At 40.5% G+C, this 21,403-nt stretch overlaps 1 protein-coding gene across 3 annotated transcripts; it reads right to left on the bottom strand.

The window, feature by feature from the left end:
- Nucleotides 1-596: 596 nt before the first annotated feature.
- Nucleotides 597-21,399, bottom strand: RMND1 (required for meiotic nuclear division 1 homolog). Of its 3 annotated transcripts, XM_083856884.1 has the most exons (12): nucleotides 21,381-21,399; nucleotides 18,209-18,724; nucleotides 14,168-14,276; nucleotides 11,221-11,296; nucleotides 10,835-10,874; nucleotides 7,722-7,822; nucleotides 6,372-6,478; nucleotides 4,354-4,418; nucleotides 3,399-3,475; nucleotides 2,187-2,307; nucleotides 1,363-1,479; nucleotides 609-1,129 (listed from the first exon to the last, which is right to left on the bottom strand). In XM_083856884.1, exons 2-12 carry the CDS (start codon nucleotides 18,707-18,709, stop codon nucleotides 1,097-1,099), a joined length of 1,347 nt encoding a protein of 448 aa, XP_083713010.1. In that variant the 5' UTR covers nucleotides 18,710-18,724; nucleotides 21,381-21,399; the 3' UTR covers nucleotides 609-1,096. The 3 variants fall into 3 exon arrangements, with proteins under 3 accessions (XP_083713009.1, XP_083713010.1, XP_083713011.1); XM_083856883.1 differs by lacking the exon at nucleotides 21,381-21,399 and having other exon boundaries at nucleotides 597-1,129; nucleotides 18,209-18,763; XM_083856885.1 differs by lacking the exons at nucleotides 609-1,129; nucleotides 1,363-1,479 and having other exon boundaries at nucleotides 2,293-2,344.
- Between the last annotated feature and the right edge of the window lie 4 nt (nucleotides 21,400-21,403).

The following is a 21,403-nucleotide window of genomic DNA, read 5'->3' as shown; positions in this document are numbered from 1 at the left end:
TTATTATTTTCTCCATTACGTCTGTTTGATCTATTCAACAGGAGTCCAGTACTGCACTCAGAAATAATGCTCTCAGGTGAAGAGAGAACAATAAGCTACTGCAACTATAGTTGCATTTTTAGCCAGAATTTAGTCATCATGGCTTGTTAATGATGCTCCAAGAGCTTTTAACAGATTCTTTAGGTTCTGTTTCTTATTCAAGACAGCAGACTAAAGTAAATTTGAAACAGGTGATAAAACAGCAGTTGTGTACCAGTTTCTGAAAATACATTTAGAAAAAGAAGTTGCTTGGAAAAAAAAATCTGTTCATCCTCTCATGCATAAGTAACATTCTGTGGACTTGGAATAGATTAAAAATAAAAAAGAAGAAACTTTTATGTTAGAGGACAATCAAAACATCTTACCCTATGCTAACTCACTCCTTGAAACCTATACTGATGAAAATCAGCATGATAAGGTGGACAGAGAAATTCTGTGAATCTTTCTTTAGTTCACCATTTTGCTACAGGTCCCTGTGACCTCTGGGATCAACTAATTCCCCTTCTATATGAATACTAAATGTAAAAAAAAAAAATGTAAATAGTACTACATCTCAATAAATTTATTCCCATACAAGTATATAAACACTTTCTGATGGGATGGAACATAACATTAAATATATCTGCCATGTCTATTAAAATCTTGCCAGGAGAACAAATAGTAATGCTATGTCCAAGCTTGGGACAGCATTGCAGCTCTCCAAGAGTGAGCTGGTAAACATGAGGGAAAACATCATCAATCAGAAATACTCAAAGTAGCAAAGTATTCAGCATCATTTTAACTGTTAGGGGAGAAAGCAGTAGAGTCCTTCACCAAATACAGTCAGCACAGATGACACTCATCCATAGGTTAACCTCTCTCTAACATTATTAGTACAGTGGTTGGGAATTATGTACACAGACTGATTTTTAATTTTTTTTTTTATTTGAGTAGAAGATTTAGAGATTTATCAAGAGACACAATTTCATGATTCTCCAGAAGCGTATGATCAGAATTTTTCAAGGCTTGTGTTCTCTATTGCTTTGTCTGTTTTCTTCTTCCTGAGTTTGTTCTGTCATCAGAAAACTACCCTTGCAAGTTCAAACAGAACCTGTAGAACAGCAAACACACAAATTTTTATTTTACTTAAAAATCTTTAAACTAGTTTACACTATAAATCAGATAATCTGAGAAGTAACTGTAGCTGCAATTTGAAAGTTGCAAGGAACAAATACTAATCCGCATGTACATCACACTAATACTGTAATCTTAATTCTCAAATTATGAAATACAGAAATTGCACTTGTTATTATGTTCTTAATATTGGAAAGAAGCCCCACCAACCTCTATGGTGATCAATATTACGATCATCCACTCAAGGCGCAGCGCGTGCTTTTCATTCAGGTGATTCCGCATTAGGTCTGTCAGCTCCATGCAGTGCTGGAGTTTTTCATTCATTACCTGCAAGCAATTGCCAACATCACAGATCTGGACTCCTGAAACGGAATCAGATCTCTAAATAGGGAAACACACTCCATAGGGAAACACACTCCACAGAACTAGAAAGGGATTAACACCTCTGCAAAACAGAACAGAAAGTTACAGAAAATTCTGTAAGATAACATGCACAAGCAACAAGGTTCAGTATGAATGAACCTGTTATTTTGATAGGTTCCCCAGAAGAATATTAATTTAGATATGCATCTACAGGTATTGAAGTGTTTCTGGGTGATACCTACTCAGGAAAACAGTCACAAGCAAAAAAAGATACAGCCTTCTGGAATGCCTCAAAATTAAACATTTATGATTGCTGTACCACCAGGAGAGGTAGTTTTCATGCTTCTTATTCTGGTTCAGCAGTAAACATTATGTCACCCTTCAAGAACTGATCTGAATCATCATGTCAGTAAGAAGAATCCACTTTTCAGTTCTTCTATTTAAAGCCTAATTTACTGGCTCAGGAAATAAACGATTCATGTGAAATAGTTTAACATAAACCAGGTAAAGGTGCAAGTGGGCTAAGAACACCTGCAAAAGGGGAGAGTGTGTAATATCTTATTATTTATTCCCTTTCTGCAATTAAAGCATATTCATGGAGCAATTTGTGACCCTGCTGAGCCAAAGACAACTGATCTGAGCATGGAAGATTCTCACAATAAGACACTCACCTTAACTCTACGATTAATGTTGAGAAACTGGCAAGTCTTGTCATAAAGCTCTTCCAGTTTTTCTCTATCCCAGTAGAAGTCCGGTGTTATTAGCAGGTCTGAGCTCAGATTTATACGGTGTCTAAAAAGAATGGGTACTACTGTAGTTCAGGCTTCCCCTTGGTGAATATAGGAGCAAATATTTACGTGCAGTAAAATGAAATAAGAACATTTTCCTGTAATTCTACATAGAATATGAAAACAATCTCCTTTCATAGTAAAAATACAACTGAAGTGATTATTTAAAGTTGGTCACTTCTCTTGAAGTTTTCTGGGAATACTCTACTATGGGACTGTTTTGAACATAAATGACTTTTGCCTTATGCCAACACTGCCTCCTCAACATGTCACCTTCCTTAATTTTTGATACCTGTAGAGAGGTCCCTGACTATGCTGGCAGATCACTGAAGCAGTACACAAAGTAACAATACAGAACTCTTAAATGTGACTGGTACCGCATGCTGGATGTGTGAGCACAGAATATCCCTCAGAATCAGGTCTAAGATCATAAAGGCTAAAAGCTAAAATCTCCTGCCTTCGATGTATTGCTAACATAAACCTTTGGATACTTGGAATGTCATTGTTGATTACTGATCAGTCCTTTAAGTAAGGATATAAACCTCAGGATTTGAAATAGGAATTGTTTTATAATTTTACCTTGGAGATTTTGGTGGGATTTTCCCCCCTTTTCTTAGAGTATGTAATGGTCTGTATTGCCAAAGGCCAAATTTCACTTGAAGGAGGAGAAAACATTAAATCCAGTAACTTAGCAGTGGTTTCTGAGTAAATCAAAGGAAGAACAGAACTCACGAAAGATTTTTACCAACTCTAGGCTGTAGTGAACAGTTCTATCTACCCACCTTTCTCTTCATATCCTTTACATGCTGTAGTATCTAGTGTAATTACTAGTTAAGAGACGTTGCTGGACTCAGGAAGGGCCTGGTATTTGGTCATTTATGATATACTGCCTAGATAATCCTGCAGCTGAAATGCCAGTGTGAGTGGTGAGCCCTTACTAATGTAAATAGCACACAGACTCCAGTCAAAAGAAGGAATTCTCCCACCCCATCTCACTCTGCTATATTTAGTGTGTATTCTCCTCTTTGTATCATGCACAACGTGATTTTTACATTCTGTGTAATACAATGTCTTGGGTGTAACCAAAAACATTACCTTAGTGCAAAAAGTTCTCCAATTTTCTGCATCACATCTGCATGAGAGAGTTTCACCTTCCTTCTTGACTTTAGAATCTGAAAAGTAGGAAGTTCTTCACTGCTTGATCAAGTAACATGTACTGGGAGTTAAGAAGTCCAGAGTTTTACAGCCTGAAGTATCTTAGAATCTAAATGCATACTGTACTTACTAACATTTTAGTTTTGCTTGCTTAGTGCCTTGCTTCTCTAGCTTTCTAAGAATATCACTGTGCAACTGGTTCATCCAGGCTTCTCAATAAATCACTGAGTACGTCATCAGTAACTACAGAAATACTGGGGCATTTTCTATAAATGATTTCCTGAACAAGAGATCATTTGTTTCTCCTTCCTGCTGTTTTTATTTTAAAGTCATGACAGTGTTCTTTTATCTTGCCACCCCTTAGCCTTTTTACAGACTTTCTCCTTACAATAATTAATGTATTACCATTTATTTTCTTCATATAAAAGTAATAAACCAAACGTTTTCTCTTTTGAACCCTACAAATCTCATTTTTATTTACAACATCATATGGGCTTTGTACTGTAAGTCTCATGAAAACCTTTTAAGTAATTTGCTCAAACTCTTCATTATATCCAAATCAAAGCACATTATTTTCAGCTCAAGTTAGCACACACTGTGTTTGGCCAGGTTTTTAAATGCTGCTTGTCCTGTTACACATACATTTCACCAGTAGCAAGTGACAGTGGCACAACATGGGAAACATTACAATGCAGAACCCCACTCCCAGCCCTGTAAATGCTGATGATTTCTTGTCCAACCACTTTGCAGGTGTCCTGAGCTTCTCTACACTGATGGATTTACCATCAAATGCATTGCACATTCAGTTGCTTTTTCCCTATCCTCAGCTACATCTGGATTGATCTTTTACAAAACACAGGAGAAAATGAGGGGAGAGTTACAAACAAGATCTTACCTCAGGAATTGACTGGATAGATTCCACAAAGTTATCCAGTAATGATTCCCAAATAGCCAGCTTTACTGCAACAGAGAGATGACAAAGCAGAAGACTCTGAGAGGTACAAATGCTTTCAAGTAATTATAACTTTAAATCTGCCGACAGGACATGTCGATGCCTACAGCCATTATTTGCAGGAAGTCACAGTCTGTACTACACAATCACTGTTCATGTACCAGTGGACAGATCCGGGCTGGGCACTGACACAGCCCTGCACACAGAACCAGCTTCCCCATGAGTGCAGCTTTCTTCTCCAAGTGATCAGATCCTGGAAAGGTTTTGCTTCAGCTCAGAAATTGTGTGTCCAAGTGTTCTACTGGACGTGTGAGCCCTCTGAAAACCACATTCCAAGGAGGCTGGAGATAATGAGCCATGCTGGCATCAGGCTGACTTCATGTCACTGCATTTCTAGTGCCCTGCACACTCTCATTCTCCATGTGTGCAGTACTGATGCTCTATGCTCCAACCACAGAGTTAGCTTGTATACACACACCACCTGTTCCTGTTGAAGCTCAATTCAAACATGAGCAATCTCCTATTTTGTTTTTAGGGGAGTGTACTGTTACTGAAGATACTAACTTCTGTTCTATGGAAGTTTGAGTTCAGCACTGGCATTGGCAACAGAAATTCTGCTATGCCTCAGCTTGAACCTAGAAAAATGTTTCTACAAGGTGATAACTCGGGCCTTGTTCTTTAGTCCACAGATTCCCAGCCAAGAATGAAATAGCAACAGATCAAAAATTAACCCCATTCAACTCGAAAAAAATCATCAGGGAAGATTTAATCGTCAAAATGAGTTCTTCTGTGGTAGTAATCAATAGTATCATCTGGTCAGGACACTAGCAGTAAACCCAATGCTGAGCATTTTGCACACTCATCTTTTGAATACAGAAGCCTAATCCAAGTCACTGACTTAAATGACTTTAAATTTAGTCCCTGAAAAAAAACCAGCCAGTGAGCATTTAATCTGTCACCCATTATTTGACAGAGGTTGGTTTCTGCTGGTCATAAATAGCAACTATACTTGCCTCCTTTATTTTTACTGAACGTTATCTCCTGGGAATAAATCTCTTGCTCCCTTTTAGGAGGCACCCTTCCACACAGTGGCTTTATGAATAAGGAAACTATGCTTTTTTTCTCAAAAGCTCTTCCTTCAACAGTCAGGAAACATTTAATTACACCGTACTCCTTGATCAAATGGTGTAGCACTTCAAAAATGTGCATTCTGTTTCTCTCCTGTGTAGAGGGGCACTTCCCCAAAATACTACTGAAATCCTGGAATTTACCCTAAAGACAACAGAGGTAGACAGACCAGACTTCCCTTAAAGGCCTTTTTGAGGACAGCCTTACTGCTGCTAGTTCCTAACTCCCACGTCCTACATCACTCAAGGTCTGAAGCAGCAGACAGGTGTTATTTGCTCAAGCATGACTGGTGAGTCTGACTTCTTCACAGTGCCTCCCACTGTCTGCTACCATGGCTAATAAGCCTGCAAAACATTATCTGTGACTCTGGTCCACCTATGTGTTACTGATACACCTCCCCAGCTGGGAATAGTGAGCCCTGTATCACTTCTTTAGCTGACATCTAGCTTTTCTGTCAGGGGAAATGATGTCAGTATGAATTACCCAAGATTAATGAGAGGTTTCTAGTACTGAACTCTACACTCATTGTTATCCTAGGACAGTTCTCAAGGGTGGGAAACGCTCAGTAGAAAGTGTATCTTTTGCAAAGCATGTTTGTTAATGTGCTTTGTTCAGTTTTAAAATGGTTTACATTGAATAAGGCAATTCCAATTTACAGAAAACACGGTAAAAGCATTGAAAACAAATCCTCTCAATCTAAAGCACAATCACTCTTTACACAGTTTGTCTAAACCAGATACCAGCCTTTTCCAGCCTGTCACTGTACAAGTCCCACTTATAATGACATTTCACAATGTAGCATAGACTACATAGTATGAACAATATTAACTTACCAGAAAGACAAAGAGCATTTGAAAAGGCAAATTTCTGCAGAACAACTTCATCACTATCCAGCTCAGAATTTAACAGGATTTGTCCTTTATGGAGCTTTGACTGACCTCTGTTAAGACAAGATTGAAGCATCTTCATTGACTGAGCCACCAGCATAGGAACATTTAAAGAGTAATTGACAGTGCAAGAAAGGCTGGTTGTTTATTTAGATAAGGCATGCCATGTCTGTATGGGAATCATCCCCATCCTTGCATTTTACTCATGTTCAACCTGACAATATTCACAACAAATCACTGAAAATTAGTTCCTCAGTCTAAGACAAATATTATGGCCAAATTTTATAGGGGTAAATGCAAGTGCAGCAAACTGTGATGGTAACTATAGCATTGCTCATACACACAGATAGTTCAGAGTAAGCAGGCTGCTGGCCTCTCTCTTGCTCTTTAGCTCCTCTGTTGTCTTTGTTTTCATTTTCTGGTGTCACTCTTATCAACCTTACTCCCTCCCCACTATGATGTTGGTTTCCCTAAAACCTCTATTGCATAAGGGGCAAGGAGCAAAGAAAAGGGGACAAAAGACTTGTTCAATTTTTCATGTCAATCTCACTATGAAACATGCATAAGCACAAGGGAGCAGGTCAAGAATCACAAATTACACAACTAAATAGTACATGCAGTTTTCAAATGGTTAGGAAAAACCCAACACCTGTCTCCTTATCAGGTTACCTTAAATAAGCTGAACCTCATTAGTTCAGTTCCTAGTATTAGCAGTGTCCTGTCTAGGGGTTGCTTTTTGGTGATGTTGGAAAATTACAGGGAATTTATATAATCATTTTCACTGTGAAATATTTCTGTAGAGATAATTTTCTTTCCATGATAAAAAAACATTATTTAACAAGGAAAGAGAACTTGCCAGGTTTATCATGACACAATAATCAAGTTGTAACTTTCCTAGAAAATTAAGGATATGCAAAAATTACATCTTTGTATAGGAACCTTAAGGATACACGGAGAAAGCTTATAGACAGCATCCTCTTTAAAATCAGACTCGTCTCAGTAATGCTCATTAGTTTTTTTGCTGTGACGTACATTGTTTCTGTTTGGGATTGCTGAGAGTTGTGTGGGCAGGGCTTCTTGTTTACAAGATCTATTGTATAAGCAAATCACAAAGGCCACTACCTACAAGTTTACCAAGACAGCAACATTTGTCAAGTCAGATTTACTTGTTTTCTTTATTTTACTCTTTGGAAAAGAAGTAAGGACAAGTATATTTTTACTATCTGAATGATTTTTGCTTGAATTTGGTTTAGGTGTCTGTTAGCTTTTATATACAGAATGCCTGAAGATACTTACTCTCCTATTCTATAGTTCAGCTCCTCATTCTCCCAATGGACCAGTGCAACTTCATATGGCTGAATTTCGTGCTGCTCGAGCACTCGCATGATATTCTTCATCTAAGGAGACAATTGCAGCAATAGTCACCAGGCAGTAAATTATCACTCTGAAGAACTTGCATAGGGCAGGCTCATGAATGCAACCTTCATGCTGAAGTTATTTACCTAACAATGAAGAGGTGTGCTAAATAATGAAATTATTATTAACATAGTTTACTTCTGAAACTAGTTGTGGTTTGAGAACAATTTGTAGCTATGAACAACTGCAATGAATCTGGGAAAACTGAAATGTTCATTTTATATGGGCACCCATGGAATGGGCTAAGGATTAACCACAGCAGCAGTAAGGACAACATGGATGTATTCAGTATTATAACAATGAGCTGTACTAATTTTGGCAGAGTGTGGGAATGAATTTTCAGAAGTACATTAGGTGGTTGTTTCTGATGAAATTACTAGTTTGCTGCTAAATCAGTAGTTTTATTTTTGATTGCTGCTGAAATCAGTAGTCTTCTTTCAGCTACCAGAGGCCACTTTTATTGCAGAAACCCTTTACCACTACAAAAATCTGGAAAAACTGTTTCAGCTGCCACATTCATCCCTGTAAACAGTTAAATGTGCAGTTTTACTAGCAGAAGTAATCACACTGCTCCTTTATTCTCCAGCACACTAAAACCTGGTGCAGGAAGAAAGAGCCCTTTTCTCACACAAAATTTCCTGCTCTGACACCTGACTTAGGATCTCTCATCCTTGTTCCTTTTTATATCCTACCAGACTCTCATCAAAAAAATAATCTACAATTAGAACAAATTCTGAACTAAAAAAAGCACTCACCTACAAGTTTTTAAAAGGCATTTAGCTCCACAACAGCCAATAAAAAACCAAACCACAAAACCACAATACACTTTTGATGCCTAAATTCTGTAAAGAATTCAATTGTCTGCTAAGTCATACTTAAAAAGCACTCTATTTTAAAAATAAAAGATCATAGTTAATCTTTTAGCACAAAACTGTACCCTATAAATTTTCATAAAGCATAAAGCAGGTTAAATACTCTAAAAAAAATCTGTTGGATCATCCACAAGACAGATTTTCTTTGCACTGCTAGCTTTATCCATTGCTTTCAAGATTTTTGGTGATACTATCATGTAACACAGTAACATTTTTCACTGAAAAACCCCCTCAACCCTACAGCTGAAAATGCTCCTGTCATAATCCTGAATTCAATATTAGCATGACTAAGACTTGCCATATAATTCAAGTCTTGTGATAAAAACGAGTATAAAAACAGAGGAATTGTTTGCTCTGAGGCCAGTCACCTCAGCCAAACAGAGTCCAGGGACAGTTCAGCAGTGCAAACCTCACATTGCTTCTAGGCCCAGCCTAATTTTGTATAAGCGACTAGTTGTGACACAGTAAAATTAATTAGGTGTTCTGGAGTCACTAGCTGCAAACTTGCTATTACGGGCACTTACGTCACACAATTTCCTTTTAAAAAACCCTCAAAGCAAGTTTTCCTTTTTGCTCTTGCTATTTTGGTAAGGAAGCTGCTGTACAACCTTCCTACTCAGGTATTTGAAACTGCTATTTTGTATTTTATATCTCTTTTTGTGATCAGTCTGTATTTGTTACTTCTCTTGTTAAGTGTCTGTTAATCTAAAATAGTTTTTTTCTCCTACTAGTCATTCTGGGGTACTTTTGTCCATTTGCAGTGATACTCTACATTCTGTTTTACTGAATTACTTTCAGTTTCTATTCTACAGACCAGTTTGGGGTTTTTCTCATTTCATTTCAGTTCATTAAAGCATGTCCATAAAAATACTTCCTCTGTTTGAGCAAGTCATTTGGCAGTTAAAGCTCTGACAATGATTTCAACAAGCAGAAAGAGGCAATTTTCCTCCTCTTTTATAAATAAAGCTAGCAAGGGACCAACTACTGATACTAGTATTGACCAGGAAAACAAGGTATCAAAATTTCAAAGGTATTTAAGCATGTACAACAAAAGCAGAATTTTCAGAGTACTCCGGTGGGCTGAGGTGTCAAACTCAAAGATTGTCAGGAGTTAAGTCAGCTGATCTTCAGTAACACTTGTGAATCAGTAGTGCAGTTACAGCCACAGCATCCCAAGTGTGCTACAGGCAAGGTTTGAAGTGAGAACTGGTATCTCTTTGTAGGACACCTGACACACTGACACTCCCCAAACAAACAGGAAATCAGAAACATTCCAGTTCCAAAACAGATAAAGTGAACTTGAATCTAGAAATTGATCACATATAGAAGCAACTGCTCTGTGTTCTCATTTACTCTAATGAAATTCCTTCTGTCAATGTCCATGCATATCAGTATCATCTATTTAATACATATTTTAATTTCACATACTCTGTCTACAGATAAGGTCAATACTTTTTGTATCTAGAATCCAGTTTAACCACAGTAATAAAAATACAATTAAAACATTAAATAACTATAAATATATTCACTTAAATAGATATTCCTCTGGCATACCCTTCTAGGTCAGCAAAGATCACTAAAATACAGTATGTCAGCAACATATTGAATAATTATACCAACCAATAAAAAACTTCCTTCACAAAACTGCTCACAGGTAAAAATACAGAACAGTATTAAAGAGTTGCTTATAATTCTTTTTTTTTTCTTTCGAAGTTATACAAACAGGTCTTAAATAGCTTTGACTTAAAATAGAATGGAATGATCCTTTTCTTCTAATGTATTTTCTATTACATGAGTGCTTTTCAAACAATCATTCGCAGGTAGATTTTTCTGATATATTTTTCAGGATGTAGACCTGCAAGAATTTTCTTTTTGTCAATCTCACTAGATTAAGGTTTCAGATTTTTGTCTTGAGTAGATGAGTTTCAAAAGTGATGTATCAGCAGCCCACACATTTCAGGGCAGTAGCAGGCAAGAACCTGCACTCATTGGAGAAGAATCCATCAGTTTTTTCCCTTCATAGAAAGATCAATCTCCCAAACAGACCTCTAGCGTGCTGAGCTTTGTGAGACTGACAAAACACCTGCTTATGCAGTTTTAACCAAGTTTCACTTTACTTACACTTTTCTCTTCCACATTCCAAAATACAACAGCCCCTTCCCTGTAAATTCAAGGAAAAACTGAGTGTAATCATACTGTTTTAAATCTATTTTAATGGAATACTCAAATTGTACAGTGGCAATTTTTGTCATTGTGAATCAAGAAACTTAAAACTATCTCACAGAGATCACATACTAGTTGCTTTTTAACCATACTTCAATGAAAAAACATGAGAAGGTGTTTTTTAACCATTTAAATAATTCTGATTTTTTAAAAATCATTTTGACTGGACAGTTATTCCTTGAGTTTCATGAGGTAATATGATACAATGATCTAGCAAGCTGCACTACTTCCTTCACACCATTACTATTAATGACATAATGTTTTGAACATGATTTATAGCTTACCTGAAGAAAAAAATTATGCCAGGATCATCTTCTTTTGCAGATTTCTCAGTACTGACCACCAAAACATTTGCAGCATCTGGTTTGAAATAAGTGAAAAAAATGGAATAATTAGTCAAACTCCTAAACATGACAGCTGATAGCTGTAAGCATGTAATTCAACAGTTGCATACTACCACATCAGCCAGTCCCACATTTTATTATTCTGATAGAAACACTTGCCAGGGACCAAGTACAATATCAAACTACACGGCTTCTCTGAACTGTCACACTCTAGACTGACTGGGCCTCTACTGGGAGCTTCACCAGAACCTTCACTTAATGAAAGGTAGCAGCCTTGAAGAACAAAAGAATAAGAAGAAAACTGATGCAGACATTGCCAATAACCAGGAACAGAATACAGAAGTGGACATGCAATGTGATAGAACTATGAAGTTATGCACAGTTGCAGAGAAATTACCATTCAAATCTGCTTGCCTGCAAGCTCTTCTTCTTTTCTATACACTGAGGGATTAATCTGCACTCAAATTGTGCTGACTTTACTTTGCCAGTCAGAAACTTGAAAGAGTGTACCCCCAAGACAGGAGAGCCTACACCTGCATTTCTCTGCACATCAGAAGTGTGCTTTTGAAACAAACCTTCCACCCGCCCTCCTTTACCACACTTCTGATGTGCACTGCACAACAGTACATAAAATGTCAGGGGTTTTGCATTAAATTAAAATGAAAGAGAAGCTCAAAAAAAGGCCCTGGGGTACTCCAACCACTAATGGGGCACTTGTTGCAAAGGATTACCCCAGAACTAGTCCAAATAGAATATCCCCAAACTCACAAAATTTGGTTACTGGGTTCTCAAAACAGGGGTTTGATTTTTCTTCTACAAATCTTCTCCACTGTGCCACTCACTAACACAGATAAAGTTTTAGAAGTCCTGATGTGGTTTCACATCAGCATGACTCGTTTTGTTGCATCACTAATGGAAGCTGGACCAGAAAAGCCCCCTACTTCTATTTGAAGTGAGACTTCAAAAAGATTTTGGAGGGCCTAACAGCTAAGCCTTAAAAATTTAAATGCCTTTGCAGGAAAATCACAAGTCAAGTGATCAAGGGTATCAAATGTTCTTACTTCTGCCTGTGTACAAATGCTACCTTCTGCTTTACTGCTCAGGCCATAGAGGCCAGGAAGACTGAGGCAGCAGAAAGCCATGACCAAGTACCAGATACACTTTTGCTAATATCAGAATTGGGACTACACGGCTGGTTTAAATGAGCCCTTACAGACTTTTCTTCCACTTGTTATTCCAGTTCACAAACACGTAATTGGATGAATAACTAGAGTAGTTTTAGGTGTGAAGTTTGAGTTAATCATGGTAGTAGCATTTGTCTACATTTTCACATTTGCCTTTTCAAATACCAGCCATATCTTTATTTATCCACTCCAGCCAAAACACCCACAATTGAAGAGAATTTAGTCTACTTTAAGTGGAGGTGAAGGATCTGCTTCTAAAATGTTTTTAAAGAGGTCAAAAACAAGAATAATGCTTTGGAAAAACATTACAAAGCAACAAATTCACACAGTAACTGCTGTTTTAAATTTCTATGTGGTAATACTTTTAAAAATTATTTTCCCAGATTCAGTGTTTGGCTTGGTAATGAACCACTGCTACATGCACATGCCAACCATCACAACACTTCAGATCTGCTGGCACAATCCAATATCCTTTCATCATTGCTTCCTCCAAATCTTTGATAAACAGGACTCGTTATGAGTCAAAAACACCATGAAATAAAAGGAACTGGCAAAACCGACACTCCCAGGGTAAAATAACATCAACAGTAACGTTTAATTCACAGTCATGCTGGGGGTTGTACAAAGTTTCTATCCCAAAGCTGTGAAACCAGGGTTGGTTTTAATACAAAGAAACTACAAAGAAACATGAAGCCTACATTCTAGTAGGGTATTGTCTTTCATGTTCATCTTTCCAAACAAGACAATCATTAGTAAATCTTGTGCTTGAAAGAGACCCACTGGAGTATTAGTGCACTTAGATTATTATTTGAAAGGCAGACAGACTTTTGATAAGCCCTACTGAGATGTCCATGAACTGCCTGTCCTCCTAGCTTCATATAATTTCTTCTTTCAAAGGGAGAAGAAAAGGCATTCTAGTACTGACATATGAAATCACAGCTGTTCCAGGGCATAAGGTTCCTTAAGCTATAATAAGATCCATTTGTTTTCCTTTAGTACTACACTGCAGCTATTTCCAACCCATACTTTCCCAAGTCTTCAGAGATCCTTTCTATGGAAACCAGAATCAATTATTTTGTTTTTGATTCAACAATCACTAGGATATACTTGGCCCAATAATGAAGTATCAACAACATTCTCTTTACGGGAACTAAACATTAATGTGTGTATCTTTTTCATTTCACTTAGTCAGCAAGGTTCTCTCTTGCATCCCTTCCTCTCCAACTCTGTGATTTACATTAATAGAAATCTGGGTACAGAAAGAAGATTCAACACTTCAAATTACAAAATTATTTTGACAGCTGATGTACTCACTACCTCACTACTGAAGGATTAATTAAAATAAAACATTCAAAAACTAATAGTTAGTGAATGTCTATAGAAATTCTCTGTATCAATCAATTTCCAAAGTTATTTCTCATGCATGCACATAATTTTTCTATACTTCTAGTGTAACTGTAATGTTGGGAAAAATGACCAGAGGTAAGAGCAAGAGCTGCTCATATTGCCATTCTGAAAGGTTTTGTTGTGGGGATTTTTAGGCAAATAGAATCTTTAAGCAAAGAAATAATTCTACAGCCAGTATGATATATTCCAGGATATTATCAGAATAAGAATTACATAAAGTTATAAAAATTATATCCGTCACCCATATTTTATTTCCCAAGATATAACATTGCATTTAATATGTTTCAAAAATCTACCTCTAGGCAAACTTGTTATTTCAACATATCCATGTGAAGTCAGGTCATGACACAGATTACCAAGATGATATTCATCTGCTGTTGCAAAGGCTGTGCACTGCATCAGATTCTGTGCCAAAGGAATAGAGATATGAGTTAGGCCAAAGCTGAAGCAAGATGATAATAAGACAACTGTTAGCTTCAAATTTATTAAGAGAATGACAGTTTTCATTTATGCACTGCTCTGTGGTATCACTGCCACGATGTCCACCCGGTGTACACACACTAACAAGCTCCTTGTGAAGTGGCAAAGCCAAGGAAAGCCAGACAGCAGAAGTGAAGTCACCACAAAACCCCCTGTGACAGAGTCACAAAGACAATCCCTCTTCCCCGAATGCCAATCAAATACTTCAACAGTAGAGCTGCACTTGCTGCTGCTCTCCCATCCCACGGCATATGGCATACTTGGCTGACCACTGAAACCAGAGGCAACACACTCCTGATAGCAGTTTTAACATCAGTGTTTTAAAGATACATGGTGTTTGACTATCCCAGTCTGTTTATGAAGCAGAAGCTCCAACCACAAACACGGTGTTCTGCCATGCACCAAGGCACTGCCTGGGCTGAGCCACCGCAGCACAGAGCGGCACCGACCCCCCGGGCCGGCTGCAGGCGCTGCCCATCTCCATGTCCCTGTCCCTGCCCCGCCCCGGCTGCCTCCCGCACTAACACCACAGCTGAACGCCATGGACACTTTGTCCCAATAGCCCACTACCTTAAACAATGCTGACTTGCAAGGAGATGTGAGATTTTCTTGAATAATCAAACAAGTCACAATAAACTGATTTGCAATTTCTACTGCCCATTTGAAGTGTATTTCTTTGTTCTGATACCATGTATGACCTACAAAATTGTTTTTCAGTACAATGTAGTGGAAAATATCCAGAAAGCAATGTTTCACTGTGGATCAGTCACTTCCCAGTTTTTTGTAACTAATACAAATGGGGATGTAACTAACAACAAATGAACAAAAGAACTGTGCTCATCTGCAGGCGTTTAGGCCCACAATACACTTCAACCTAAAATCTAAGTTACATTCTTGCAGCACTCATACACTGTCAAACAGCAAGGCTGCAAGAGGGGCTCTGCTCCCTGCGGGGGCCTGTCACCAATCATTAGAATCACAACCTCACATTTGAACTTTTCTTTTTTAATGTCAACATTCTACTATCACATGCAAAGCTTTGCTTACACATCATCTTAATTCAGCAACCACTAGCAGAAAATAAGCTTTCAAAGTAATTTTAATATTCAGAGAGGAATTTTGTAGGCACATTCCCATAACTGTGCTAGAAGGCTGAATTAACAGTGGAACAGAACAGTGTTTTCAGTTCCCTTGAAGTATCAAGTTTCATTATCACAATTTCAACTGTATAAATCCACTCTCAATCGCTAAATCACCAGTGCCAATTATACATCTGAATCTGAAGATTCTTCCAAAAAGCTCTGATTATTTTAAGAGCACATGCTCTGCCATGAAACTTCTGTCAAGTTAAGGGAGCAAATTCTCATCTTGTAGTTAGTATGCAATCTGAAAACCTCTATCCTGCTCTGTGCTTCCTATACTTTATTCCAGAGGTTTTCCACTAAGCTACATACCTGAAATAGGATTTTGGATATGAACTACTTTCAAGATTTTTTTTTTTTTTTTTTGTTACAATGTACTGTTTTACTTATATATTTACAAAAATCTTGTTTACTACAGAGCATTCATCTTTAGGCATAATTTGAGATTAGGACACCTAAAATACGTGTCTATGGGTGCTGGGGAAAATACAGCCAAAAAATCTACTCTAATCAGTGACTCAGCTAATCTTAAAATAGATGTGCTAAATGGCTGATGAACTTTAATGCCATGTTTTCTGCTACAACACTTTCACCTGCAAACTTCAAAAACCCCAGAATGCAGCACCTGTACTGGTGCTAGAAAGGAACTCAAGCTACTCACGTCCTCCTCCTTTCTGCCAACAGAGTTAGTGAGATTCTATTCAGAGCAGCACACAGGATGGCTGCTCCTAAGGACAGCTAAGTATGTTGACAACTCATTTTCTGTATCATCATGCCCCCAGCAATTGTACAGGCTCATGGAACCATAACTCCCCTTAGTCCATCTCTTCCACTTTTAGAATACAAAAAAATTTAAGAAAGAAAACCTGCAGGATGAACTTCAGTCCTCGTATCACCACAGGAATGAGCCTTTATCTAAAGTGTAGTAAATACTATGTCTTTGCCTGAATTTCAAGCTATTTCCATGCTAGATGGCTGTAGCATTAAGAATTAGCTCAGAGACTTTTCCTGCCATCAGATTGTACCAGGTTATCCAAGTAGTGGTACCACTCACTGATGGACTGACTAAACCACGTAGCTGCTTTCAAGGAACTCCTCTATCTATCCTGAAAAACTGGCTGTACAACAATTTATCACTGCTGGTGCCCAGCACTCTGCCTGTAAAAACACATCAAGACCAGTGCTGGGGAGGATGGGAAGGACCCCATCCACCAAGTGCTCTGCAAAAGAAAGGTGCCAGCTGTCAGGCCCTCCCAGACAGAAAACTCCACAGATCCTCAGGGTTCTCTAACTGAGAACCTTGAGAGTGGGCCTGCAACTGCTGTCCCCATCATATGTCCCCAAGGCAATGGCCTCAGCATTAGGGCCTGCAATATTAGAGGTGATTTCTGGCCCAGCATTTTGCCATGCTAAAGCTCCCTCAGCAAGTATATTATTATTTTAGTGTATCAGGCAGTATTTTCTCCTTTTCTTCACAATGGAAAAAATTAAAAATTGCACTGCATGTTACTTCCACATATGTATGAAAATGTCAAATAAAGAAACTGTTTGCATTCTATGCTGTCATTTAAAAGCCTCAAAAATGTTGTCGCTTCACCCAAAACCAAGAAGAATCAAACTCTTAATGTAATGTCACAGCACGACTAAAAAGCTGGAAACGTTATGTAGCATTTCAGGACCAATATTTTTCACTTTCCCCTTCCAAAGTAACATGAAAATATGAGTGGGAACTAAATTGCCTACAACTACCTATTTATATTACACTAAAGCATACACCTGCTTACCACACAAAATACTAATAGGAAGCTATGAGAAGGCAAGAACTTCATAAAACTTCTCTCTGCTCACATTCAGAACATGCAATAGATATATTTTGCAACATGGAAACTATTTCTGAAGGCACAATGCTTGTTTTAGTCTCATCTATCATACTATTTTACTAAGAACACCCTGGAGCTCATTTGTTTTAGACTGAGAACAGCAGTAACATATCTGACACCAGGATTAACCATGGAAATCCTATGTTCAAGTGTACTTAAGGCCTGGCTTGGCTAAGAGCTATCTTAAGGAGATACTGCTACAAACAAATGTGCACTGCTCTTCCTTATCGTACCGCACTGCACCTGAACCAGCGCGCTGTCGCATTTCCTCTTTACACCTCGCGGTCTGATAATCAAGGTGCTGTTTCTACACATGGAATGATTTTTCTCAGGTAACACAGGCCTCACCTGCACATTTGTTTCCCATTTGAAACCTAATCTGAATATAGGCTTTATACTATTTACTTTCACTTTTATTTCTGTTTGAGTGAAACCTTAAAACTGGGTAGATCTGGATAAGCAAGGAAATGTAGAGAAAGTTAAATTATTCTGAAAGCTAGACTTTGTTTCTCAATAGAAAATGTGATTTGAAAGCACTGGTCAAAACTATTTTAAATGCACTTCATCTTTCCACTTTATAACAACCACTCATCTTCCCTCCACTTTTGTTAACACATTGCAAGTAAACTTCCATTCCTTCAAAATACCAGACAAGCCAATTTCTATCAAGCTTGCTTCTACTTGCAAAGCTCCAACACTAGTGTAAATAATGAAGTCCTCCTCACCAAACAATTATGTTAATTTCATTAAAACGTTCATCTAAACCCAAATCTGAATCTAAATTAAACTGATGCACTCCCTTAATGTCACAAAGACTGTAAATGTTATACCTCACCTCCATGTCTGAGAGTGGCAGGTTGGTTCTGGATGGCTGCTTGGTCCTCGGTGCCTTTGGTGGCCTCTTAACTGGCTGGTTATTGGGTTTGGGGACAATTTTACCAGCTGATACAACTGCATAAAATCTTGATGATGTGTTCCTAAGCTTTTTGAACCACTCTGTATTGATCCTGTAGTCTTCCATCATCTTCACACCCAAATGTCTCCAGGATGAGAAAAAAGCCCCCCCACTCTGATAATAAACATTTCTTTCCAGAGTGGACAGAAATCCTTGGAGAAAATGCCAATTCCTGACTTGCAAACATTGACTTGTCAACCAAGGGAACGCAGGTTTCAGTGCATACAAATTCCAAGACTTTGCTGTTGTGTGAGCTGTTCTTTCAATTTCATTATCCAGCTTTAATAGTAGACATCCAGTTTTGTTAAAGCTTTGGCATTGGCGTATTGTTGCTAAAGGGTGGAAAGATCTTGTCTGAAGGTGCAGAAGTTTCAGTCTCATTTCTTCCCTCTGAACCGTATTTAAAACAAAGAAAGTCATCCATCAACATTTTGGAAAGAAATAATATTACTTCTCTCTTACCTAAAAGATGGTCCATATTACTCTTGCATGTGTTAGTACCCCTCAGCACACGACATTGGTGGGAATAAAAAGATTTTTTTTATCCTACAGAAACTCTTTAAGGTCAAAACACATCTGCATGCTTGCAACAAGTGGTGAAAAAATAGAACTGGTTGCTGTGTCAATATGCAAATGGGCTCCTTTTCCTTTGGCTGCTCATTCTGAGCAGCAGCCTGCACTTTCAGTAACCCCACTGCTTGTGAGGAAGCAAGCACACACATTAAAGAGGACACCAGAGGCTGTGAATCATTGCAATAAATAATAAAATATACATAATATATATCATAAAACCAATTAGATTACTACGTGGTTGTATGGGAATGTCACCTACAGAACACACACACTGCTCAGCACAGCTCCAGCTGCTGTGCCATGAACAGCCGAGCACAGATCCAGCCCCAGCCATCTGTCCTGAGCACAAGGAGAATGGAGCCGACTCACAGCCTTGCTCCTGCCACGACATCCTGGTGCTCCAGGGACGGCCAGGCCTCCCTGCAGAGCGGCCGTGCAGCAGAAACACAACAGTGTCCTTACGCCGGCAGTCAGACTAAGAGCAACCCTACTATATTTATACCACATTGTGTGAGCTAAGAGAACAAAAATATTCACAGACTCAATACCTCAGAGGATGTGTTTCATTTGCTGAAAAAACTCAGTGATAAGTCCCTGCCCTCCTCTGGTTTCCTTAATCAAGAACACTTCCCTTATGACACAAAATCCATCCTCAGCAAAGTTAGCAACAAAAGTCATTAAGCTGCCTAGTTCAAAAACCTGCCCATTTCAGATTTTTTTTCAAAAACTGAAGGAGGACCTTCAATACTAAAAATACATTTAACTTAATAGTTCAGATCAACATTTTATTTAAAGCGCAAATCATAGTGTGTGCTGTGGAACAAGCCTCCATCCTGACAAGGATACCTAGATGGACTGATATTGGGCTTAACTTTATATGTTTACATACTCTCCATTCATACATTTTTTTTGCCCAATTTAGAAGCCTGTTATTGGCATACTTACTGGGATAAACGATTACTTTCATTTTAAACATGTTCTGTATTTAAAATGTGACCTTGTCCAGGACAAGGCATATTTACCTTTTTAAAGGCCTGATACCTCCTGGATAAAGAGCTGACAGAAACTCAGCAAATACAATCCAGGTGGTGGAGACCCGGGGCAAGGGGTAAAGTCTCCAGCAGTGTGTGGTAAGTGGCAGAAAGAGACTCAAAATGGTTTTGTTAGCTAAGAAAGCCAACAAAACCTCATCCGGGATCAGTAATGCCAGGAATGATTTTTCAACTGCACAGGCTTACAGTAAGCCGGAAGGAAAGAGAGACTCAATTCTATCGAGGGGCCTGAGCCAGACCAAGCCAGAACGAACGGAACACAGCAATCCAAGAAGAAAGCAGGACGAAGGGCGACCACAACAGGGCAGGAGGCGCCACCTCCGAGCAGCAGGCACAGAACTGGGATTTATTTTCCAACGTCTCTTCAGCAATACGGCACACTTTAGCCACGCCTGCTGCCTCCCCAGGCCGGGAGGCCCGGCTTGCTGCGGCACAGCCACCGGCATGGACGGGTAGGGCGGGCGGGCCGGACCGGCAAAGACCAGCCCGCCAGCTCTGCCCAGCCCACGCAGTCCGGATGCCTCCACACTACCCCGGGGGCCCTCCAGCCCCGGCTGCCGGGACGCCCCGCCCCTTCCCTGCCCCCGCACCGCCGTGCTCCGCTCCAAGGAAAACAGCGACCGCACCGCCTTCGGCAGCGCCCCTGCGGCAACCGCGGGGGGAAGGGAGGCCGGGGAGCGAGGCCTCCGCTCCTATTGGCTGCGTGCCGGGGGGGCGGGCACAGCGCGCCGCAAGCCGACCAATCGGAAGGCGAGGCAGCCCCGCCCGCGCGGGCAGAGCAAGGCTGCCGGGGCCGCCCCCGCCCCGCGCGACTCAGGGGCGCCCCTGGCGGGGGCGGGAGGTATCGCCGGCAGCGCGGGGGGCCGGGCCCCCACCCCCGTCCCGCGGCCTCCGCTGCTGCGTCACCCCCGCGCACCGACACCTCAACACGGGATAAGGGGGGGGGGGGCGCGGAAACCGCCCGGCAGCCGCCCCGCTCCGGCCGCCAGAGGGGCACCCTGCGGTGGGGGGAGGCGCGGGGCTGAGGATCGCCCCTCGCACCCACAGGCGGGGATGGTGCTCGCCCCGAAACTGCGCCCTCCTGGCGAGGAACGGCGCGGGGCCCTCCCGCTCGCCGCAGGATCGGAGCCGGTGGGAAGGGCAGTCGAGGCCTTCTCGGCTCGCCCACACCCCTCCCGCGGGCGCTGCGGCGGGCCCCCCCGCCCCGGGATTGTCCCACGAGGGGCTGCGCACCCCGCCTCTGCCGCGGCGCGGGCTCCGCCGCAGCTCCGGGCGGTGCGCGGCGCCGCCGAGGGCACCCGCAGCGCCGCCGGCGCGGCCCGGCCCTCCTTCCCCTCCCTTCCCCCGCCCCGCGCGCGCGCCCGCCGCCGCCGCCGCGTCGGGAGGGGCGAGGCGGTTCCCGCCGCCGCCGCCCGCCAGCACTGACCTGGGGGAGGGGGCGCGCCGCTCT

Source organism: Zosterops lateralis (genome assembly GCF_965231275.1).
Source record: "Zosterops lateralis genome assembly, chromosome: 3".
NCBI classification, from domain to species: domain Eukaryota; kingdom Metazoa; phylum Chordata; class Aves; order Passeriformes; family Zosteropidae; genus Zosterops; species Zosterops lateralis.
This window is presented reverse-complemented; position numbering and strand designations above follow the sequence as displayed.

Bases quoted from the DNA above. Each gene is read 5' to 3' on its own strand.
- RMND1 (XM_083856883.1), bottom strand. From the start codon at position 18,748: ATGACTTTCTTTGTTTTAAATACGGTTCAGAGGGAAGAAATGAGACTG. The intron at 14,277-18,208 runs GTGAGGTATAAC...CCTTTGGCACAG, and splicing joins TGCCACTCTCAGACATGGAG to AATCTGATGCAGTGCACAGC. The intron at 11,297-14,167 runs GTAGATTTTTGA...ATTTCAAACCAG, and splicing joins AATAACAAGTTTGCCTAGAG to ATGCTGCAAATGTTTTGGTG.